Source organism: Poecilia reticulata, linkage group LG6 (assembly GCF_000633615.1).
Source record: "Poecilia reticulata strain Guanapo linkage group LG6, Guppy_female_1.0+MT, whole genome shotgun sequence".
NCBI classification, from domain to species: domain Eukaryota; kingdom Metazoa; phylum Chordata; class Actinopteri; order Cyprinodontiformes; family Poeciliidae; genus Poecilia; species Poecilia reticulata.
This window is the reverse complement of record NC_024336.1, coordinates 14197406-14216287: the sequence shown is the minus strand read 5'-3', so window position 1 is coordinate 14216287 and position 18882 is coordinate 14197406. Positions and strand designations below refer to the sequence as shown.

General features: G+C 39.7%; 3 protein-coding genes across 8 annotated transcripts in view; 2 read left to right on the top strand and 1 right to left on the bottom strand.

Annotated features, from left to right (window-relative positions):
- Window positions 1–12188, top strand: part of LOC103466054 (genetic suppressor element 1-like) — a 58277-nt gene extending 46089 nt beyond the window's left edge. For 5 of the 6 annotated variants that reach the window (XM_008411361.2, XM_008411364.2, XM_017305480.1 and 2 more), the window contains 11 exons: window positions 890–1048; window positions 1896–2170; window positions 3599–3911; window positions 4591–5165; window positions 5258–5370; window positions 6078–6357; window positions 7348–7461; window positions 7554–7910; window positions 9229–9510; window positions 10534–10637; window positions 10756–12188. In XM_008411361.2, the coding sequence (XP_008409583.1) occupies window positions 890–1048; window positions 1896–2170; window positions 3599–3911; window positions 4591–5165; window positions 5258–5370; window positions 6078–6357; window positions 7348–7461; window positions 7554–7910; window positions 9229–9510; window positions 10534–10637; window positions 10756–10893 (2710 nt within the window). In that variant the 3' untranslated portion in view covers window positions 10894–12188. The remainder of the gene's footprint in view (window positions 1–889; window positions 1049–1895; window positions 2171–3598; window positions 3912–4590; window positions 5166–5257; window positions 5371–6077; window positions 6358–7347; window positions 7462–7553; window positions 7911–9228; window positions 9511–10533; window positions 10638–10755) is intronic. The other variant, XM_017305479.1, reaches the window with a different exon arrangement.
- Window positions 12189–12548: 360 nt separating this feature from the next.
- Window positions 12549–13491, bottom strand: LOC103466052 (dynein light chain roadblock-type 2). The gene is made up of 4 exons (XM_008411359.2): window positions 13414–13491; window positions 13137–13212; window positions 12886–13053; window positions 12549–12781 (listed from the first exon to the last, which is right to left on the bottom strand). The coding sequence occupies exons 1-4, from the start codon at window positions 13414–13416 to the stop codon at window positions 12738–12740; spliced, it is 291 nt and encodes a 96-aa protein (XP_008409581.1). The 5' UTR covers window positions 13417–13491; the 3' UTR covers window positions 12549–12737.
- Window positions 13479–17831, top strand: psmd7 (proteasome 26S subunit, non-ATPase 7). Its single transcript, XM_008411360.1, has 8 exons — window positions 13479–13624; window positions 14929–15020; window positions 15424–15516; window positions 15613–15710; window positions 15796–15876; window positions 15968–16059; window positions 16228–16426; window positions 17240–17831. The coding sequence occupies exons 1-8, from the start codon at window positions 13551–13553 to the stop codon at window positions 17501–17503; spliced, it is 993 nt and encodes a 330-aa protein (XP_008409582.1). The 5' UTR covers window positions 13479–13550; the 3' UTR covers window positions 17504–17831.
- Window positions 17832–18882: the final 1051 nt, after the last annotated feature.

Here is an 18882-nt window from a genome sequence, read left to right as displayed (position 1 = left end):
TCACATGGTGGTGGCAGCATCATTCTGTAGGGGATTATTTTCTACAACAGCGAAAAGGAAGCTGTCAGAAACAAATAATAGATTGAATAACAGAGAGCGAGTCTGTGAGATCCACACATCCAAATCGAGAAATCTTTAATTATCGTACAGGTTTTTACATCAGCGAGGCATGAATATAGTCTAATCAGTCAAACTGTAAGCAAACATCCATGTACCCGTCTAATCAGTCTTTCAAGATGTCCTGAATGGTTAATAATCTATTAAAATATATTAGAAAAACAGGCAACAAAACAGTGATTTAAGACTATTGTTTTAATTTTTTGAGGACTGACTAAATTTTTATAGATTTTTGCTAAAAAACAAACTCTAGCTGATGGACTTATTGCTCTCAGTAACTGGTTTGTTCTTAATAACAAACCCTAATACAATTCACATTTGAAATTTGGATGATTTGGTCAAAAGAAGATTTTAACTAGTAATCTCTGCTTGCTGAAAACCAGTATTAAAACTCAGAGGCTTCCAGAGCCTCCTGCAGCGATGCATTACACACAGACCTGGTTCTGTGGTGGAAATAAACCACACAAGCTTGCTAATGCTTCTAAAAGGGTTCGCTTAGAAACATGGTTTTATCAGTGTGCACGTAATGTTTAAAACTCTCAATGCAATGGAACAATGAAAAAGACAATCAGAAAATCAGGAGAAGTTGTGAACGCGTCCTAATTTAATAACTGTTCTACACTCCAGAAGAAAATCTAAATGTTAAACTGCATTTTGCATATGGAGGGATGTCAGCCATGTTGAAAGTCAATGTCTGAGATGCTAAACAGCGCATTAATGTTTGTGTGCATGTGTGTGTGTGTGTGTGTGTGTGTGTGTGTGTGTATCTTAGCAGGATGGAGGAGTCTCTTTGTCTTTCTGCACTGCGATCGCAGTTCTACTCTATGCCTGCAGGTGGCGCCTTCCCTCCCCTTCACCCCTCGGCCCTGCAGCTGCACCTACCTGGAGGCCGCTACCCAGGAGAAATTAACCACACAGCTTTCTCTGAGAGGTAACTTCTTTCTTTCTATTTTCTCTCTCTCTTTCTTTGTTTCTCTTTCTCCTTCTGTCTCTCTCTATCTCTCTCTCTCTCTCTCTCTCTTTTTTCTCTCTCTCCCTCTCCCTCTCTCCCTGTCTGCAGGGCTTTGTAATCTCTCTCTGCAGGGTAAGCACAGGTTGCTGAGTGTGTGATATTTTTAGCACACACCCCACGGTGCCTCCTATACACTCATCACACACACACACACTGCCCTTCAAACACACACTCTGTACTCCTATATAAATGCATATGTACGCCCGTGCATGCATAAAATCCCATGCTTACACACGGAGAAGTACATTTTACTCCCTCTGTACCATTTTTACTTGTGAGCTCTGAGCTCCTTTTCCAGGATGACATTGTTTCCCTGCAGCATCATCCATCGGGGGGCTGGGGGGGGAGGGAGGGATGTTTGTGTTTGAAATGGATGGTATTTATCGTCTGGCTGTGTAATAGCTCCTGCATTTCTCGCAGGTTTCTTTGCCTGCTATTGATTGTTGCTGAATGTGTTCTCTTGTGTGTTTGTGTGTGTTTTTTGTCATATTCCTGTGGATACCTATTAAGCGTTCATCTGCTCCTGCTCAGTCATGCTGTGCATGGATTATTTTCCTTGTGGTAAATGGAAAGCGCGCGTTCACATCCGTGTGGGTTTCTGCGGATGCTTTGTCACAAATGTTTGTGCGAGGTTCAGCAGTGTGTGGTTAATATCTGCCTCATGTTGGGTGTTGCATCTCTCACCTTCTACTCGTGTGTGTGTGTGTGTGTGTGTGTGTGTGCGKGTGTGTGCGTGTGTGTGTGTCATTGTCAACCTCCCTCTCAGGCTACAGATGGAGAACGAGCTCCGCCAGCGTGAAAGAGAGCAGGAGCGAGAACGAGAGAAAGAGAGGGAGCGCGAGGCCGGGCTGGAGCGAGAGCGAGAGCGGGAAGAGGAGCGGGAGAGAGAGCTGGACAGACAGAAAGAGAGACAGAGGGACAGACAGCACCAGATGGTCCGGACGGCGGAGAGTCAGTACCTGGCTGAGCTGCAGGCTCGAAGGGCAGCACCGCCGGAGGACAGGGCCCGACCTGGAGAGAGACTCACTCCTACCAGGCTGGGTACACACACACCAACACACACCCCATAATGTGACCGTACATGATTAATTGCTCAGACATTTCCGTTGTGCATAAGATTTTGCTAATTTATTTATTTTTTCTCCACTTCAACAACAAACGTCATTAGAGAAAATCAAAACGTGTGCAGCCATTACCAGAGGGGATTATAAAAGTCGATACAGAAGAAAAACAAACTTTTGAGCGTGTGCACATCCCTTTTTGGACTGCTAATTGTCACTGAAGTGATAATAAAGTAGTTCATTCTTTAAATATACAAATCAGTGGCTGATAATTGGCTCACAAAGATGTTAAGTAGTAGTGGTTTTTCTTGGCAAATATATGCGGTTGCTTCCAGAAAAGCAGGTTTCATAGCATGAAACAAATTTTAGTATCATAGATACCCTGATTAAATATAAAACCTCCAATTATTAAATAATAATCTTTTCAGGGTAAAATATATGTATAAACTGAATTGGCCATATGCGAAAAAGTAATTGTTACAGTTGCTAAATAATAGATTAACTATTCAATTTCACTGACCACACTTTACTACCAAACCTGTAGAATCAATAAACACTTGAACTGGACTAATCATACAACAGGAAGTAGGCTAAAAGATCGCCAATAATGATTCATCATCCTCCAATCCATAGAAATTCAAGAATAGATAAGAAACAAAATCATCCTCTCTCAGTCTGGAGATGGTTGCAGAGCCATTTCTAAGGCTTTGGGACTCCAGTGAACCTTATCAAGAGCCTTTCTCCACGATGGCGAAAACATGGAACAATGTTGAATCTTCTCAGGAGTGTCCTACATACCAAAATTACTCCAAAACCGCAGTTTTGGAGTAAACTGCGGTTTACTCCAAAACTGCGGTTCTAAAGCACTGATGCTTTAGAACCTAAAGCACTGATGTTGATCAGTGCTTTAGATCAACATCTAAAGCACTGAAACCCTTAACTGACTTTGTTGTGGTCTGTTCTTCTGATAAGGGTCAATTGTGGTGACTGGTGGGTAAATTTGTCGTTTTACAATTGGAAGGTTGAAGATTCGATTCCAGCGTCTTTAACCCCAAGTTGCCCATCAGTCTGCGCATCAGTGTATAAATGTGCGTGTTTCAGAGTGTGATTGAAAAAGCGCTTTGGGAAGTAAAATTGACTGGAAAAGCGCTATATAAGTTCAGTCCATTTACCATTGGAAACCTATTCCATGAAGTTTTTGAGAAAATCTACATAATGTTTGGAGGTCTGTAGGTTTTTACTGTGTGTGTGTATTTATTTATTTATTTATTTATTTATTTATTTTTTTACATCTGAGGGCAGGGAAGTAGTTAAAACACCTACATTCTGAGATGTGGGTGAGTGAATTAATGCTTTTGGCAAAACGGTGCATACAATCTAAAGATTCGTCTCTCCTTTGTTTGTCCAGATAAAACCAAAGACCCAGACCAGCTGAATTTCCCAGGAACAAAAGCTGTGCCCCTGCAGCCTGGACTGTCGTCCTCCAGGGCGTCCGTCCCGCTCCCGGTGCCCAGCCTGCTGCCGGCTCACCTGGGGAAGCATCGTGCCGTTGCCTCTGGGGGGATCCATGAAGCTCTGGCAGCCGCCATGATGACTCAGAGGGCGAGTGAAGAGGTGTGGTTGGCACGGCAACGGGCACAGGGACAGGAGAGGGAGGGTCCACTGGAGGTGGGCCTCAGGTCACCTGGGAAAGGCGCGGAGACGAGAAGAGACAGCCACAGGTGAAAATCTCACAGGAATTTTGCAGCACTCTAAATGTGCTGTTGTCACAACACTGTGTGTAGACAGACAGTCAGGGGACGACTCATAAAAAGGTGTCCACACAAGGCTTGCTTCTCTTAACTGAAGATCTTTTATAAATGAATTTTTGTAACCAAAATACAGCAGAAGGGAAAAATACATTACTAGCTAACGCATTTAATGCTACACTCAAAACGTCTTTGTAACAACAGAAAGAAAAACACATTACTAGTGAATGCACTTATCTTAATTCTATCCTAAAAAATAATGTACACTGTTCTACACATGAATACTTACAAAGACAAAGGTTTTCCGAGGTATAAAGCATTCATTGTTCGTGAGCCGTTTACTTTCTCCTGCCTAAAAATTCTTGTTGACAAAGTTACCAGAGAAAAGTATGTCAAAGATAATTCGCTGCCAAGAGCACTCACTCGGTCATCTTTCTGCAAATACAATATGACAAAGACTGTTTGCAACACAGACGTCACACTTCAAACCCAGAAATGTTTACTCATCATTAGCCATGATTCAGTTTAGTCACACAATTTACTAATTAGGAACTCAACTACTGATGTAACTTATTTCCACTATATGCTAATTTACAGTATTTGACCAAATGGGATGACACTAAACATCTTTCCTCTTCTTGATAACAAACAGAACCAGTTCAGTCTATCACAACCCAGGCAGCAAAGACATACCCCTTGGTGCTCCACCGCCGCTCATCTCCCCTAAAGGTTCCCACCATCCCACTGCTCCTCCGACAAACCTGTGGAACCCAGCCTCCCTCGTCGACACGCCCGCAGACTCCCGCAGAAAATTCAACGCCCCTACACCGCCGACCCGACCGCCGCCGGGACTGACCCGGACCGACAGGCCTCCAATGAGCTGGGGAGACGACGCAAGCAGGAGGACTTCTAAAAGCCCAGAGAGGTGTCCCCCTCTGAGGGGAGCGGCTTTACAAGAGTCGTGGAGCAGGACTGAGCCGGACCGAGCCCTGCACGGCTTGTACCCGCGGCATCACATCAACAATCACCACAGACCGACCGCGCCTCCGTCTGCCCCGACCGAACAGGGGCTTCAGTACCAGGCAGGCCCTCCGTCCCTGATCCGGGAGCGGCAGACGCAAGCGGTGGACAGCATGCTGATTTACGACGAGGTTCTGCAGCAGCACCGGCGGCTGCTCAGTAAGCTGGACCTGGAGGAGAAGAGGAGGAAGGAGGCCAGAGAAGGAGGTGAGAGAGGCAGGGACTCTGGGTTGTGTCTATACAACGGCTCTTCTGCCTGCTAACAAATAACAACACCTTCCCTGTTCTGCTTTTACCAGGTTATTACTATGACCTGGACGAGTCGTATGATGAGAGCGATGAAGAGGAGGTGAAGGCTCATCTGAGGAGGGTGACAGAACAGCCGCCTCTCAAACTGGACACATCCTCCGAGGTGCGTAAACATCTGGATTTTATGCTCCCATTTTTTTTTTTTTACAATTCTTTTAAAATCTACAACCCTTCATCTTTTTCGCATTTGTCATGTCACAACAACAAACTTCAGTGTATTTTACTTTTATTCTTTTACAATAATTGATGTGATAGAAAACAATGATAGGGAAGCTGCAAAGCGTTTCACAAATAAAAATGTAAAAGTGGGGTTTGGAGTTTCAGCCACATTTATCTTTCCATCAACACTCTGTTCATCTTCCGTATCCCTGCTGAAGAAAAGCAGCCCACAGCATGATTCTTCCACCACCATGGTTTATGATCTTTTCATGATGATGTGCAATTTTTTTTTTCAGCATTCTGCATGTTGGTCAAGAAGTAAAATCTTGGTTTTATCTCACAAGAGGTCCTGTACAACTTAATGCTGTTTATTCTCTACCGTTCTCTGTGGCCTTCAGATTAAATTACAGACAGACTTCATTTACTACTCAACTTGTCACGCAGAAATCATATATTTTTTTAAACCCTATGTTTCTGATTTTTATTTATTAGCTATTTTGAAACGATGTAGCTTGTGATGGTCTCAAATCCATGTTATACACTAAGCTTAGAGGTTTGTTATGTGACAAAATGTGAAACGGTTCAAGAAGTGTGAATGCTTTTCTAAGGAGCAGTGCAAATATTCACCTGTTCACATTTCTCTCTTCAAAGAAAGTGGACTTTTTGCGTTTGTGCGGCCTCACCACACTGACCCACCGGGATGAGCTGCTGGCTGAGAAGAGGAAGAAGAGGAGGAGGAGGATGAGAGAGCGCAGTCTCTCCCCACCAGCAGTGCAGAGCAAAAGAAAGATTTGTTCACTTTCAACGCCCACAGCTTCCCTAACCACCCAGTACTCTACTGAGCAGATGGACAGCACTCCTGAGCTGGAGGAGAAAAAAGACTTCCTCCTTATGTTCAACCTCAGCCATGTCAGCCCTCAGCAGAGGAGAGGTAATAACCTGTTTAGTAGCTGCACACGTCCTACGTGATACTCCGCCGTTGTTCTGATGAGTCCTCTCTGGGAAAAAAAGAAAAAAAAGACACATTTACTTTTTCTCGGTTTTTGTGTTTGCTCTGAAGATGTAGGCGGGGTGAGAAGAAAATAAAGTTGGGAGGAATCAGAACATGAGCTTGTAGCAAGATTTTCCTCCTCTGCCAACAAAAGTCGGCTTCAGTCCACATCTTGATAACATATGGTGTCCTGTAAACAGGTCATACTGGGCCTGGGGAAAAACATGAGCCCGGTGCCCTCCACTTCTCTCCCTTTGTCATTATTTTTCTTACTTGACTAAGACCTACTTGAAACAAAATGTTCTGCAAAATGATATACAGAGGAACCTTTCCTATATTTACTTCAGTCTTGTATCAAGAATAACAAGACCCTGTGTTTATTGGTCTTTTTTTTCTGGGAGTGTGGTGATTGATGCTGATGGTTTGACTTTCCTATTTAAAGACAACTGTCCTTGTATTTTATTTACTGCCTATTTTGATATTAAATCAGTTTCTTGAGGAATACAGCTGCTTTACATGAAATGTTAGCTGTAAGCCCATGCAGGAATCTTATGTAGAGAAACATAAAAGCAGGGACTATGTTGACGATCACAGAGCCAGATGTAGATTACTTATTTAGCCAATCAAATTCTGCATATCAAAGCATATCTCAAAGATGATAAGGTAACTGCATTTAAACAATGTTTTGATAGTGGAAACATATATAAACTGAACAGTTATCCTGGAAACTATAATTTGGACACAGCTGGCAATTAAAAAAAAAAGATAAGCCTGAGTTAAATTTGACTTTTAATGGGCACTCTGCTGCACTGACTCAGATAATCCATTCAGTGACATTTTTCCATCACTTTGGGCCAGTCTGTCCTTTAAGTCTCGTATTTTTTGAACGAATGACTGATGGGTGTTCTCATTCTGTCTCTTTCTCTGTAGATAAGGAGAAGACAGAGGAGCTGCTGAGGGCTATTCAGAGGAAGACTGTGACATTAGACACACTCAGATATAATCCTCTGCCGCTGTGTAGAAGTCCTGCTTCTCTTTTAACTGGTGAGTCACAGACGGATACACCAAGAATCTGGTCGAAGCAGAATTTTAAGCTCGGAAAACACTCAACAAACCCTTCCTCTTGTTGCTTTTAGGGGACTCCTCCGCAGCTCCTCAGTCAAATGGACACCAGTACCCAGACTCTCCCAGTCCCTCTCCTCCCTACTCACACAAACACAGGCAGAATGACACTCCCAAAGCCTCCATGGACTCCCAGGTTCCCCGCATCCCTCCACCGTTGGCCCCCCATCATGACAAATGTGAAACAGCAGAGGCTCAGTCAAACAGGAAGCTCCAGGTTCTTCAGAACGGCGGCGCCCTTCAGAAAAAGGAGCCCGGTCCTCTAGCGAACGGCCGGAGCCGGCCCTGGGAGAGGTTCACACCTGAGGCTTTCGCCCAGCGCTTCCACCAGGCGGTGCTGCAGTCCACACACGGCACGCTGCAGAGCAAAGGTGAAACTCATGCTCTCCTTCATGCTTAATTTTAAACTTGCAGCGTTCCGCCATCTAGTGGTTGCTATGTGAATAACCTAATATTCAAAATTAAATTGTGGTGTGTCTGTTGTAAACATGATTCAAGCCCTTGAAAAAAAAAATAGAAAAAGAAAGTGCTTCTGAAAGTGTTTTTTTTAAAGAAAATTTGTATTGCTTTAAACATTTCAAGGCTCTCATAAATTTAGAGCTGTCAATGGCTCTTAATTTACGTTGGCCATTGACTTTAAGTTTTAGCGCCCCCAGGTGTTCAAGCAGCTCTGATGTCAACTCAAAAGGACATAAAGCCTTGTAAACATTCCATATCTAAAAATACCTTTCTCAATAGTCATTTGGAAACATCTTTATAAATAATTACTAATCAAACCTTTCTCATAAGTGCTGTTCAGCTTTTTGCATGTTTCCACTGGGACTTTGACAGTTTAACTCTGGTGGTGACCTCCTTGAGCCAAATTTAAAAAGAATCTACTAAAAATAGAGACATGGTTAGAAAATTATTTGTGTGTGTGTGTGTTCAAACTTAGTTTATTTCATTTCCTTTCATAAAAGAGATTTTGTAAAATAAAAATCAGTACTCATCACTAATTAACCTTCCAGATTGAATCTGCCCACAATCTGGATCATTTGAATTTGCTTCTTAAAACTTATTTTTATCCTTTGGGATTTAATTGAGTCCTGACACTGTAACATCTCGTGATGGTTCTTTTTGTCATTTTATTCTATTCAGATTTTACATTTTTTTCACATGTTCTTGTACAGCACTTTGGTGCAATTCTAAGCTGTTTTCAAAAGTGCTTTATAAATACACTTGACTAATGAGCAGGATCAATAGTAACACAGTACCAGCATCAGTTCGAATAAAGGTGTGTCTAAGAAGTCTGGAAAAATAGAGATTAAAAGAGATTCAAAAGTGCTTTCAAAACTTATGAACTTCAAAAAAAAATGTGGTGAAGGTCTATGAATGAGAGCAAGAGTTAGAATATCACATTATTCTGAAATTTTTAGATCATTGAGACAAACTGGTGGTTTTTGTCGTTGTTTGTTAATGGTCAAATGTAAAATTATGGTTTTCTTCAATAATTCTTAAAAACGACAATATAATCTTTACCCAATCTATCCCCTTCCTAATGTTTTTTGATGATTTTGTTCTGGAAAATGTACGTTATGCTGACTGAGATGTGTGCAGTTAATATTTCAGAGAGTCTGCAATGAAACGTTTCAAATAAATAAATAAAGTCGTCCTGAAGCCGACGACTGACGCTCACTCTTCACTCCTCAGGCGTCTCAAACTGTGCCGCAGAAGTCGGTGGAAAACCTGAACGCTCGCTGCCTCCAAGTAACCCTCATCTGAAAACGTTGCACATCAACCAGAGCGCTCGGCACACACACGTCAACGGCCACCATTTCCACTTGCCAGCAGCAAGCCAAGACACTCCGGCTCTGCGGGAGCACCTGTCCAACGAGGAAGAGGAAGAGTCTGACGATGAGGAAGAGGAGGAAGCGCCGAGGAAGTGGCAGGGCATTGAAGCCGTCTTTGAGGCCTACCAGGAGTATGTGGACGGTGAGTACGAATGATGTGTAGTTATTAGTCTAGCGATAAACAGATTTCATCATATGGATGCCTTTTAGATTTGAAGAAATATTTTCTGAGGTTATACAAGAACACATTTAAAACAAATGATTTAAAAGAAAGATCTTAAGGGAAAAAGCTGTTAAGTACCAAATTATGGTGTCTTTTAACTCTTTATCACCAGATGGATACTGTAAAATCAAATTTATAATTATTGTCTTTTTAAGATGTTTGCAAAGTAAAATTAGCTTTTCATTATGCTCTGATCCCAGCAAAGTCCAACTTCCCTCTTCTGAAATCTAACAGACTCTATCCTTTATCTAAACAAAAATATCTGAGTGACTTCACCAAATTGTCTTTTGATTATAGAAAAATTACGTCAAATCTTAAACCATTTGGTGTCCTAACTAGTCAGCAAAACTGCACAGGTAGAAAATGGTGCCCAGCGTCTTCTCTGGTGTCAAAAATGTTTATGATGTTTCTTTGTCTGTTGTTTCATTCAATGGCTCTTCAGGACTTTTGAAGTCATGTAAGAAGATTGTAAGCTGTTAATATCCTACTTTCAGCAGACAGCTCCATGGATGTCTTACTTTTTGATTACTCCAGATTTGCTGACTCTCAGTGGCTTTGGTTATTGGCCGGTCTAAAATGAGCAAAAACTAGACTGGACTTTTCTTGTCATAAAAGAACAGAGAGAACTCAGAAATCAGTTTGTCTATGAAATAGTGATTTTCTCTATAAAATACCTGATCATTTTAAATGTGATGACAAGTAAAAGGCTAATGAAATAGTGTTGATAAATCACAACAACATCTTTGATACGGTATACGTCTCTTTGGCCTTTCAGTTCCTCTCCAAGTATCTGTTCGCTTCAACTAATCTGGATTTATGCTAAATGAAGATTCCAAGAGAGTTATCTGCCACCGATGTCGCTGCTGATCGCCTTCTAAAACAATTTTACGAAAACTTTAAAGCAGAGGTTCTACAGCTGACGCTTTGTTTTTCTCTGTGCAGAGTGGAGCATAGAGCGGCAGGTTCTCCACAGTCAATGTAAAAGACTTGAAGCTCAGAATTACAATCTGACCAGAACTGCTGAGCAGCTTTCTCTCACCATGGGGGTAAGAACGTGCAGCTCACCATGCATTCATGCATTTCTGCACATGTGTGTGGTATCATGAGTCTGCTCAGAGAGTTGCTTCTCTGTAACAAGATCCGTGTTTGTCCTTCGTTCACTAGGAGCTGGTGAGTCAGAGGCAGAAAGTGAGGGAGGAGCGGGACAGGCTACAGGCCCAGCTCGAGCACTTCAGGAGATGTTTGACACTGCCGAATGTCCACTGGGGCAGGAGCCAAAGCAGCGGGCAAGCACAGAGGTGACCTTCGAAAGAGGCCGCGTCACACTGAAGGACTGCCGGGCTGCTCGCCTCACTTCAGGAGCTGGACATCTTCTTGTTTCCTCTCTGACCTGTCCAGTTGTTACCTGACCCCTCCCTGGGTTTCATTTTTATTTACCTGCCATGTTGCAAAGCCAGTGGAATCCAGAGGGTCTGATCATGGATAGTAAAAACAGTTGGCCCACAGTTGCCACCCATAATTGAGCTCGTATCTTCATTGTGTTGGTTAACGCACACTAGGAGTCTCTCTGGGCAGCATCAAGAAGAGTCGAGTTCTTCAGTGAGGTTTAGGTCAAGGAATCAAAGCTCACCTCAGGCCTTAAAATTGACAGGATGCACTTGAAATGGAATTAGAGTAAATACTTGACAGTCTTCTGTGTTGTTAAATGTAATGTATTCTGAATTCAGAGCAGTTTGCATGCTCACAAAATGACCTACAGGACAAATGAAGCTTCTAAAGTATATTTAATAGCAAAAGGGTTTCAGTTGAGGGTGTGTGTGTTTTTTTTTTTTTATTTGTAATGGTTCTTGTGATAGACGAAGAGTTTTGTAAGTTTTACTGCTTTAACTTGTGAGAAAGCCATATGCTTTGGGGCAACTGCTGCTGGTCAGAATAAAAGTGTTTAGTAAATTATGGACAGTAGAACAGTTGTGTTTTGACAAAAAGAAATGCTATGTGATGTCAAAACGTTTGGGATTCAAGAGAAGCACTGCTGTCAGAACGTGATAAATGTTGGTCTCTGATATTGTCCATATGATGATCAGTGTCCACAGTAACTATCGCATGTCCATAAAATTAGTTTTCTGATGGGCCTTTTTGGGTTTTTCATGTGGCACTGAAGTACTTTTGGACAGATCCCGGTTTAATTACGTTGAGGAGAGTATTTTCAACACGGTGTCTCTTGAGACTTGATGGCCTATGTGTGACATGAACATCAAAGTCGTCAATTTTTTTATGACAAAGTAATGCCTCTGTTCTCTTTTTATAAGATTTATTTTTGCTCAAGCCACATAAATTAACGTCACAAAGGGAAATTATTATTATTTTTTTTCATGTACTAGAATCTCTTTGAGCACAAGACACAGTAGCATTTCCTCCCAGTTCACCTGACAGCTTGGCTCTGTCACCTCTTCAAACCTGCTGAGAAGTCTTGAATAGTTGCTTCAATCAGTTTTTATGTGATGTATTATTTGGGCTGTATAATTGCAATGAACTATTTATTACCACATATTGGTGTACATTCCGATGGAAATTTACATTAAAATATTTGAAAAATGTTTTGACTGATTATTGTGTTTCTCTGTGAGTTTTCAGTTCCTATTATTGCTTGAGAAATACCACAAATTCAAGACATATTTCCACAATCTGCTTTAAATTTCTTCACAACTTTATTGCTGACTTGTCTGTTGTGGTACTTGAAAACAGCTATGTAAAATTATACTCTCCTTTTATTTGTACCAAAATTTAAAAGCCATGTATAATTTTTTCTTCCACCTCCTAATTACATGCTCATTTATCACATGCAGTCTCAGTAAAATACATCAATTTGTATTTGGAACTTCTAAAATACAAAAAAGTTGAAGGTGTGTAAAGATTTTTGCAATTTGCTCTAAAATACAACTTTAAGAAAACCGCAGTCTTAGACGAAATTACTTTTATTCAACATCCATTTTCTGTCAATAAGAATAAAATGAAAGAGAATAATTTCAGGAGGCAAAACACATGACATGTTTTAAAAAGTAACACACGCAGAACAAAAAGGGATCATGTGACGCAAAATATCTTGAAAATAACCCATCGTGTGACGAAGGCTTGATATCTGGCAGCTATTCAGATGGGTTTTGGATAACTATCAATAGATAGTTGTTCTCTGTAAAGACAGGAAAAAACAAACATATACAACTGGTAAGAACTGTAAGACCATTAATTTAGCTACAAAGAGCTTGTGAGCAATAAAATAAGCTGATATCTCACCAGGAGCAACCAAGATCTCTTGTTTCTTGGAGCGGATGCGCACAAAGGTGAGGTCATTTTGAGGGTCAACATCTCTGACTGTACTCCTAGCCAAAGTAGTGAAGCTGCAAAGAAGTCTTGCATAAAGAGATGTTGTGGAGTTATCCAAAGTTGTTCTGATGGGAAGACCTTCACAAAAGATGGTAGAGTAACATTCAGATCCGTTCAGATTGTAAGAGAGTAAGACTTATTTCATTCTTGACTTTATCTACCTTCTGAGTTTACAATAATTGTTCCAATTACACCTTTATGGCCTTCAATTCTCTTCAGAGTCTCTTCAGCATGAGCCTGTAAAAACACAGCATCAAAAACAGAGAAATTACGTTTAATCACTTGAATTTAAGCATTTATATCAGCTAAATACAAGGGAGATTATTTTTTATTTTTTTTACAACATATTGAGACCTTTCTGCTAATTCAAAATAGAAGACATATTATTTTTATCACAAAGTAAAGACATTAATACAGTTAACCGTGTTTCTTTCTTACCATTTTCTCTGAGAGCTGTACTAACGGCCTGAGTTTCTCTGTTGCCTAGGGAAACGGAAGAAACGTCACACGCAGTCGGAAGTGAAGCGTAGTGAGCAGTCTGTTTAGCTGGTGTGTGGTTCGGCTTCGTCGCAAAAATGCCAGAATTAGCGGTAGAAAATGTGGTGGTTCATCCGCTTGTGTTGCTCAGCGTGGTCGATCATTTTAACAGGTGAGTGAGATTTGTATTTATGTTCGTCTTAACACTAATACTTGTTGCGAAATTGTCCATTAAAGGCTCACTGTAGCATAGCTAAGCTAAGGTTAGCCTTGCTGAGTCAGAGCCCCATTGAAAATGAATGGAGAGACATGACAAGGCTAAATAGCTTAGCTAGCTAGTTTTAAGTGTTTGATAAATAATTATGTACATTAAATTGATCAACAACTTAACTCTTTTTAGTTGTGATTCATAATTTAAATTATTGATACTTGTACAGTAGTGATAATTCATGTTTTGTTAAAGCCTCTCAAAGTGAAAACTTAGTTTAGCTCACGGCCGCATTTATATACATTTGGTTAAATTTTAACTTCGTACATAAATACACATAGGTAATCTAATGCAGAATGCACCAGATTTTACACTTTACAGTTATATTCACATGCCCACATTCCAAGATGCTAGTTATTTTCTATCTTTGAAATGAAGTAGGAAGCAAAATACTTAGCATTGCTTCCTACCCCGTAAGCTAAATTTTGTCTTCATAAACATAAGCGCACACTCTACATATCTATTTATACATGCTATAATTACCCATGCATCCTGCAACAAATGTAAAGAGTACATATCCATACAGACGCATACCCATGGTCACGTCTGTGATGTTCAATAAACTGTTTGGATGGTGTTTGTCAGCTTAAAGATTAAACCATTTAAAAATAACATTTAAGTAGGTATTAAACAAGCTTTTTTGTCAGAATGTCAGTGTTTTTTTTACTATGTAGTTTTGAAACCTTAGATATTGTATTTTCATTCGCATCACAATGAACAGAAATAAAAACTTGTAATCATCAATCTGTGTAGTTAATCTGTTTTATTTTGTAAATTGAGTTACTGAAATCAATTAACTTTTCAATAAACAAAACTATTGAATGAGTCTGTATGTAGACTTACATTCATACCAATACATAGAAGAAAACCTATATACACAAATATCGAGTATGCAAACTACACTCTGTTTGAGCTAGCTTTGTTTAGCTACTGGTAAATTTGTCTATGAAATAATACCATTTTTTAATATTCTTTTGGATTCTTTTGGCTAAAGATTTGAAAAACGTAATTCTTCTTTATTCGCCTTTTCTGTTCAGGAATAAATTTTGTATGTTAAGGGGCAGCATGTTGTGTCTGGATTTGCAAACTATTTGTGCGCCTTTGTATTGGATCAGATGACATCTAAAGCAGCATGTTGGTATATTACAAAAGTTAATCAAGTTTAATTTACCCACACTTAACTTTTTGGTTTATTGTTTTAACTGTAGGATAGGAAAAATTGGAAATCAGAAGCGAGTGGTGGGTGTTCTCCTCGGATCATGGCACAAAAAGGTTCTTGATGTCTCCAATAGTTTTGCAGGTAAGTATCAGCATGGAATGATACAGTGAAGAATAAAAGATTGTAGTCTGTAAAATATATTTACAAACCATCTCAAAATCAACAAGACTGACTAAAGTACTGTACAGTAAAGGCTCCAAGTCTTTCTCCTGATAACTACATGCATAAAATTGTTGCCAAATAGTGAACTTAACTTATTTGTACATTAGTTATCTGTAAAAATGACAACCAATAACCCTAAACATTAGGAGGTAAAACAAACCCAAAAATCATTTTTGTAATATTTCAAAAGAAAATGGTTCTACATGTCATGCAAGTTTTGTCACGAATTTAAAAAAGGTCTTAAGATGCCAGAAAGCAACACAATTCATTGCTTAAATTTAAACATGTTTGTGTGACAAATAATTGTGTGGTATCTTTTTAGTGCCATTTGATGAAGATGATAAAGACGACTCTGTATGGTTCCTGGATCATGACTACCTTGAGAACATGTACGGCATGTTTAAGAAAGTTAACGGTAAGAGAGTGAACATGCGTTGGTGTTGGATCTTTTTTGGGCCTTTTTTTTTTAACTTTGTGTTCACCTGTTTTTAACTGTGTTCTTCTTTTTTAGCCCGAGAAAGGATAGTTGGGTGGTACCACACAGGACCCAAGCTCCATAAAAATGACATTGCCATCAATGAGCTCGTCAAGCGGTACTGTACCAACTCGGTAAGCATCGCTGTCACCTCATCTGGACATGTCTTTATTCGTTCTGGTGATGAACGCCTTCCATATACCCTGCTTTCCCCACCAGGTTTTAGTCATCATCGATGTGAAGCCCAAAGATCTTGGACTTCCCACAGAAGCATACATTTCAGTGGAGGAAATCCACGATGTAAGTAGTGCGTTAAGTCTAGTTTGAACATATATTTTTGTTTAGATTGCATATAAAAAGAAATTATTGACCAACGTGTATTTTTTCCTAGGATGGCACTCCAACGTCTAAGACATTTGAACACGTCACCAGTGAAATTGGAGCTGAAGAAGCAGAAGAAGTGGGAGTGGAGCATCTGCTGAGGTACAACACAAACTCACCACCTGCTTCATCACCCTGAGTGATTACTCTTCATAGTTGATGCTGGTGCTGCTTTAGGACAAAGGCTTGAGACATGTTTCAGTCCGCGCTTGATTAAGACAAAATACTCAGCTTCTTCCTGATTTCTCCTCCGCTGTATCCTGACTCCAGAGACATCAAGGACACCACAGTGGGAACTCTGTCACAACGCATCACAAACCAAGTTCACGGCCTGAAGGGACTCAACTCAAAGCTGTTGGACATCCGCTCCTACCTCGAGAGAGTGGCTGCAGGAAAACTTCCCATTAACCATCAGATCATCTACCAGCTGCAGGATGTCTTCAACCTGCTGCCAGATGTAAACCTACTGGTAAGATGTGGCAGCTGACTGACATTTACTTACTGTAACTGTATTGTACGCTGTGTCCGCTCCTTGAACATGTGGCTAAACGGCTCGTTGTTGGTCTCGTTGTTTCAACATGAAACTCTGTTCCAGAAGGCATTTTGCTGTCACAGGTTCTGGATAGTGGCTTCAACATACTTGCAATTTGGTTGAGGTTGTTAATATTTAGGCCTTGCAATATTGCAAAAACACCCACTGCTAGCTAAAAGATAGAATCTGAATTTCTGAAACCTTACAGCACTCTCGGTTTCAGTTAAAAACCATTTTCCTTATATTTTTTGACTTTAGTTGTTTAATTCTTTAATTCTAGGTCTTAGTCGTTTAAATTAATCAAAACTGGGTACAATTATTTATGTAAAGGAAAAATACAGAATGTGAACAAATAAAATGTGTTTTCTATGTCCACAGTTTTCATCTATTGAGTGAGAGCGCTCAGAGATTCATATAAAAAATAAAAAACAAAAGCTTCATTGTATCTGGTTTTGACATAAAAGCAAAGAAAGTCTCGTTTTTTTTTTTCTTTTTCTTATTTGACATGTTATAACGGGATTTAAAAAAAATCCAATAGTGTTTTTTTACTCTGCTGGATCAAAGTCAGTATCTGTGTTGAGGTTTTGTATGATTTATTGTCCATACTGATAATAAGACCCAACTAGGGAAGAAATAAATTAAAAATGTATATGTTATGTGAAATAAATATTTTTAATTTCAGGATATATTGGTATTGATGAGCTGATTTTTAATTTATTTATTTGTTATTGAATACGTGTTTTGCTGCAGGAGTTTACTAAAGCCTTTTACCTGAAGACCAACGACCAGATGCTGGTGGTCTACCTGGCCTCGCTCATTCGCTCCGTGGTGGCCCTGCACAACCTGATCAACAACAAGATATCCAACAGAGACGCAGAAAAGAAGGAAGGGCAGGAAAAGGAGGAAGGGAAGAAAGAGAAGAAGGATGACAAAGAGAAAAAAGATGACAAGGACAAAGACAAGGAGAAAGAAAAGGCCGACGGTGCCAAAAAAGATGAGAAGAAGAAGAAATGAGTGCTCTTCCTCCGTGGTCTCTCAAATCACACCATCTTCAGCAGGATGGCGTTCTACTTTCTGCCCCTCTGTATGTGGGTCTGAGACTAAAAGTAGGACTCTAAATGGGGAATTGTGTCATTTGAGATTTGGCCTCCTGGTAACAACTTGCCACTCAAAGACTGCTATTATCGTAACGAGATGATGACGTTTGCTCTCCAGTGTTCTGAGCTGTGAGAACATGTTTATGCTGTTTTCATAGTTGCCATCTTCTTGGTGTTTTGTAAAATGGAATAAAAAGGATATTGTTTCTGTATCACTCATTAAATCCAGAGCAAAGTAAAAGTTTGTTTTTGTAGATTTGTTCACCTTTTGTCAATAAAAAATATGTTTTTTTTTTGGATACATTTGTTGGCAGATATAATTTCAAACTGTAAATTTTTGCAAGAGTTGTTAAATTGCATTTTGTTTAGATGGCCATTTGGACTGAAGTGAAAAGGAAAAGGTCAAAGATGCATGTTGTATTTATTTTTATGTGGTTTGTAGATTAGGATTGCCTAGAAGCTGCACTGATAACTGGCTCTGATTCTACAAGAGCACACTTTAAACAATTTTTTTTTAAATTTCCATTATTAGTAGTAGTATGGATAAACTAATCTCAAGATTCGGAGGTAAATTGTTTACTGACCCAGTGAATAATCTGGATCACAAACCACAATAAGATGCTGTTTATTTCACAGGTTAGATTCATGCATCAATTGATTTCATGTAATGTGATTGATGGCAAATGTTTATTAATCACACCTTTTTACCTAATCAAAAGCAGAAATGCTGACGTTACTTCTAATAACTACTGCAGGGAAAAGAGGGAAAGTTTTCAGAAAGAAATGTTCATTCACTCTAATTGACTGTAGTGAAGAATAAGATTTTTTAAAATTTGCAACACAGGAAGAAAAAAACCTAATTATGTAATTTGTGTGATGTTTGATTTTTGCAAACATATCACATAAAAAGCAGCAGGTACTATGTCAAATGTCATACTGATATGTCAAACATGATCCCAGATGCATTCCATCTCAACGTTATTGAATTTCTAGTTATAAGAGAACCAAATGACAATGCTTAACACACAGATAAAAGGTTTATCCACTAGCAACAGGAGAATCCCCTCCTACCACTACCCTAACTAATTAAAATGTAAGAAATCAGATAAAGTCTTGAGGTGGAACAAAATATAAAGCACAAATCACACAATACTTTAATTATAATCAACAGTGGTGGCCTATTGAGACTTGTTGATAGGTTAAATATATTTCAATCTTGCACTTGTGTGCGCCCCTGACAGACATTGCTCTGGGCGAGTGCCCATATGACCCTAGTTAAAAGGCTCTGCACTTTAA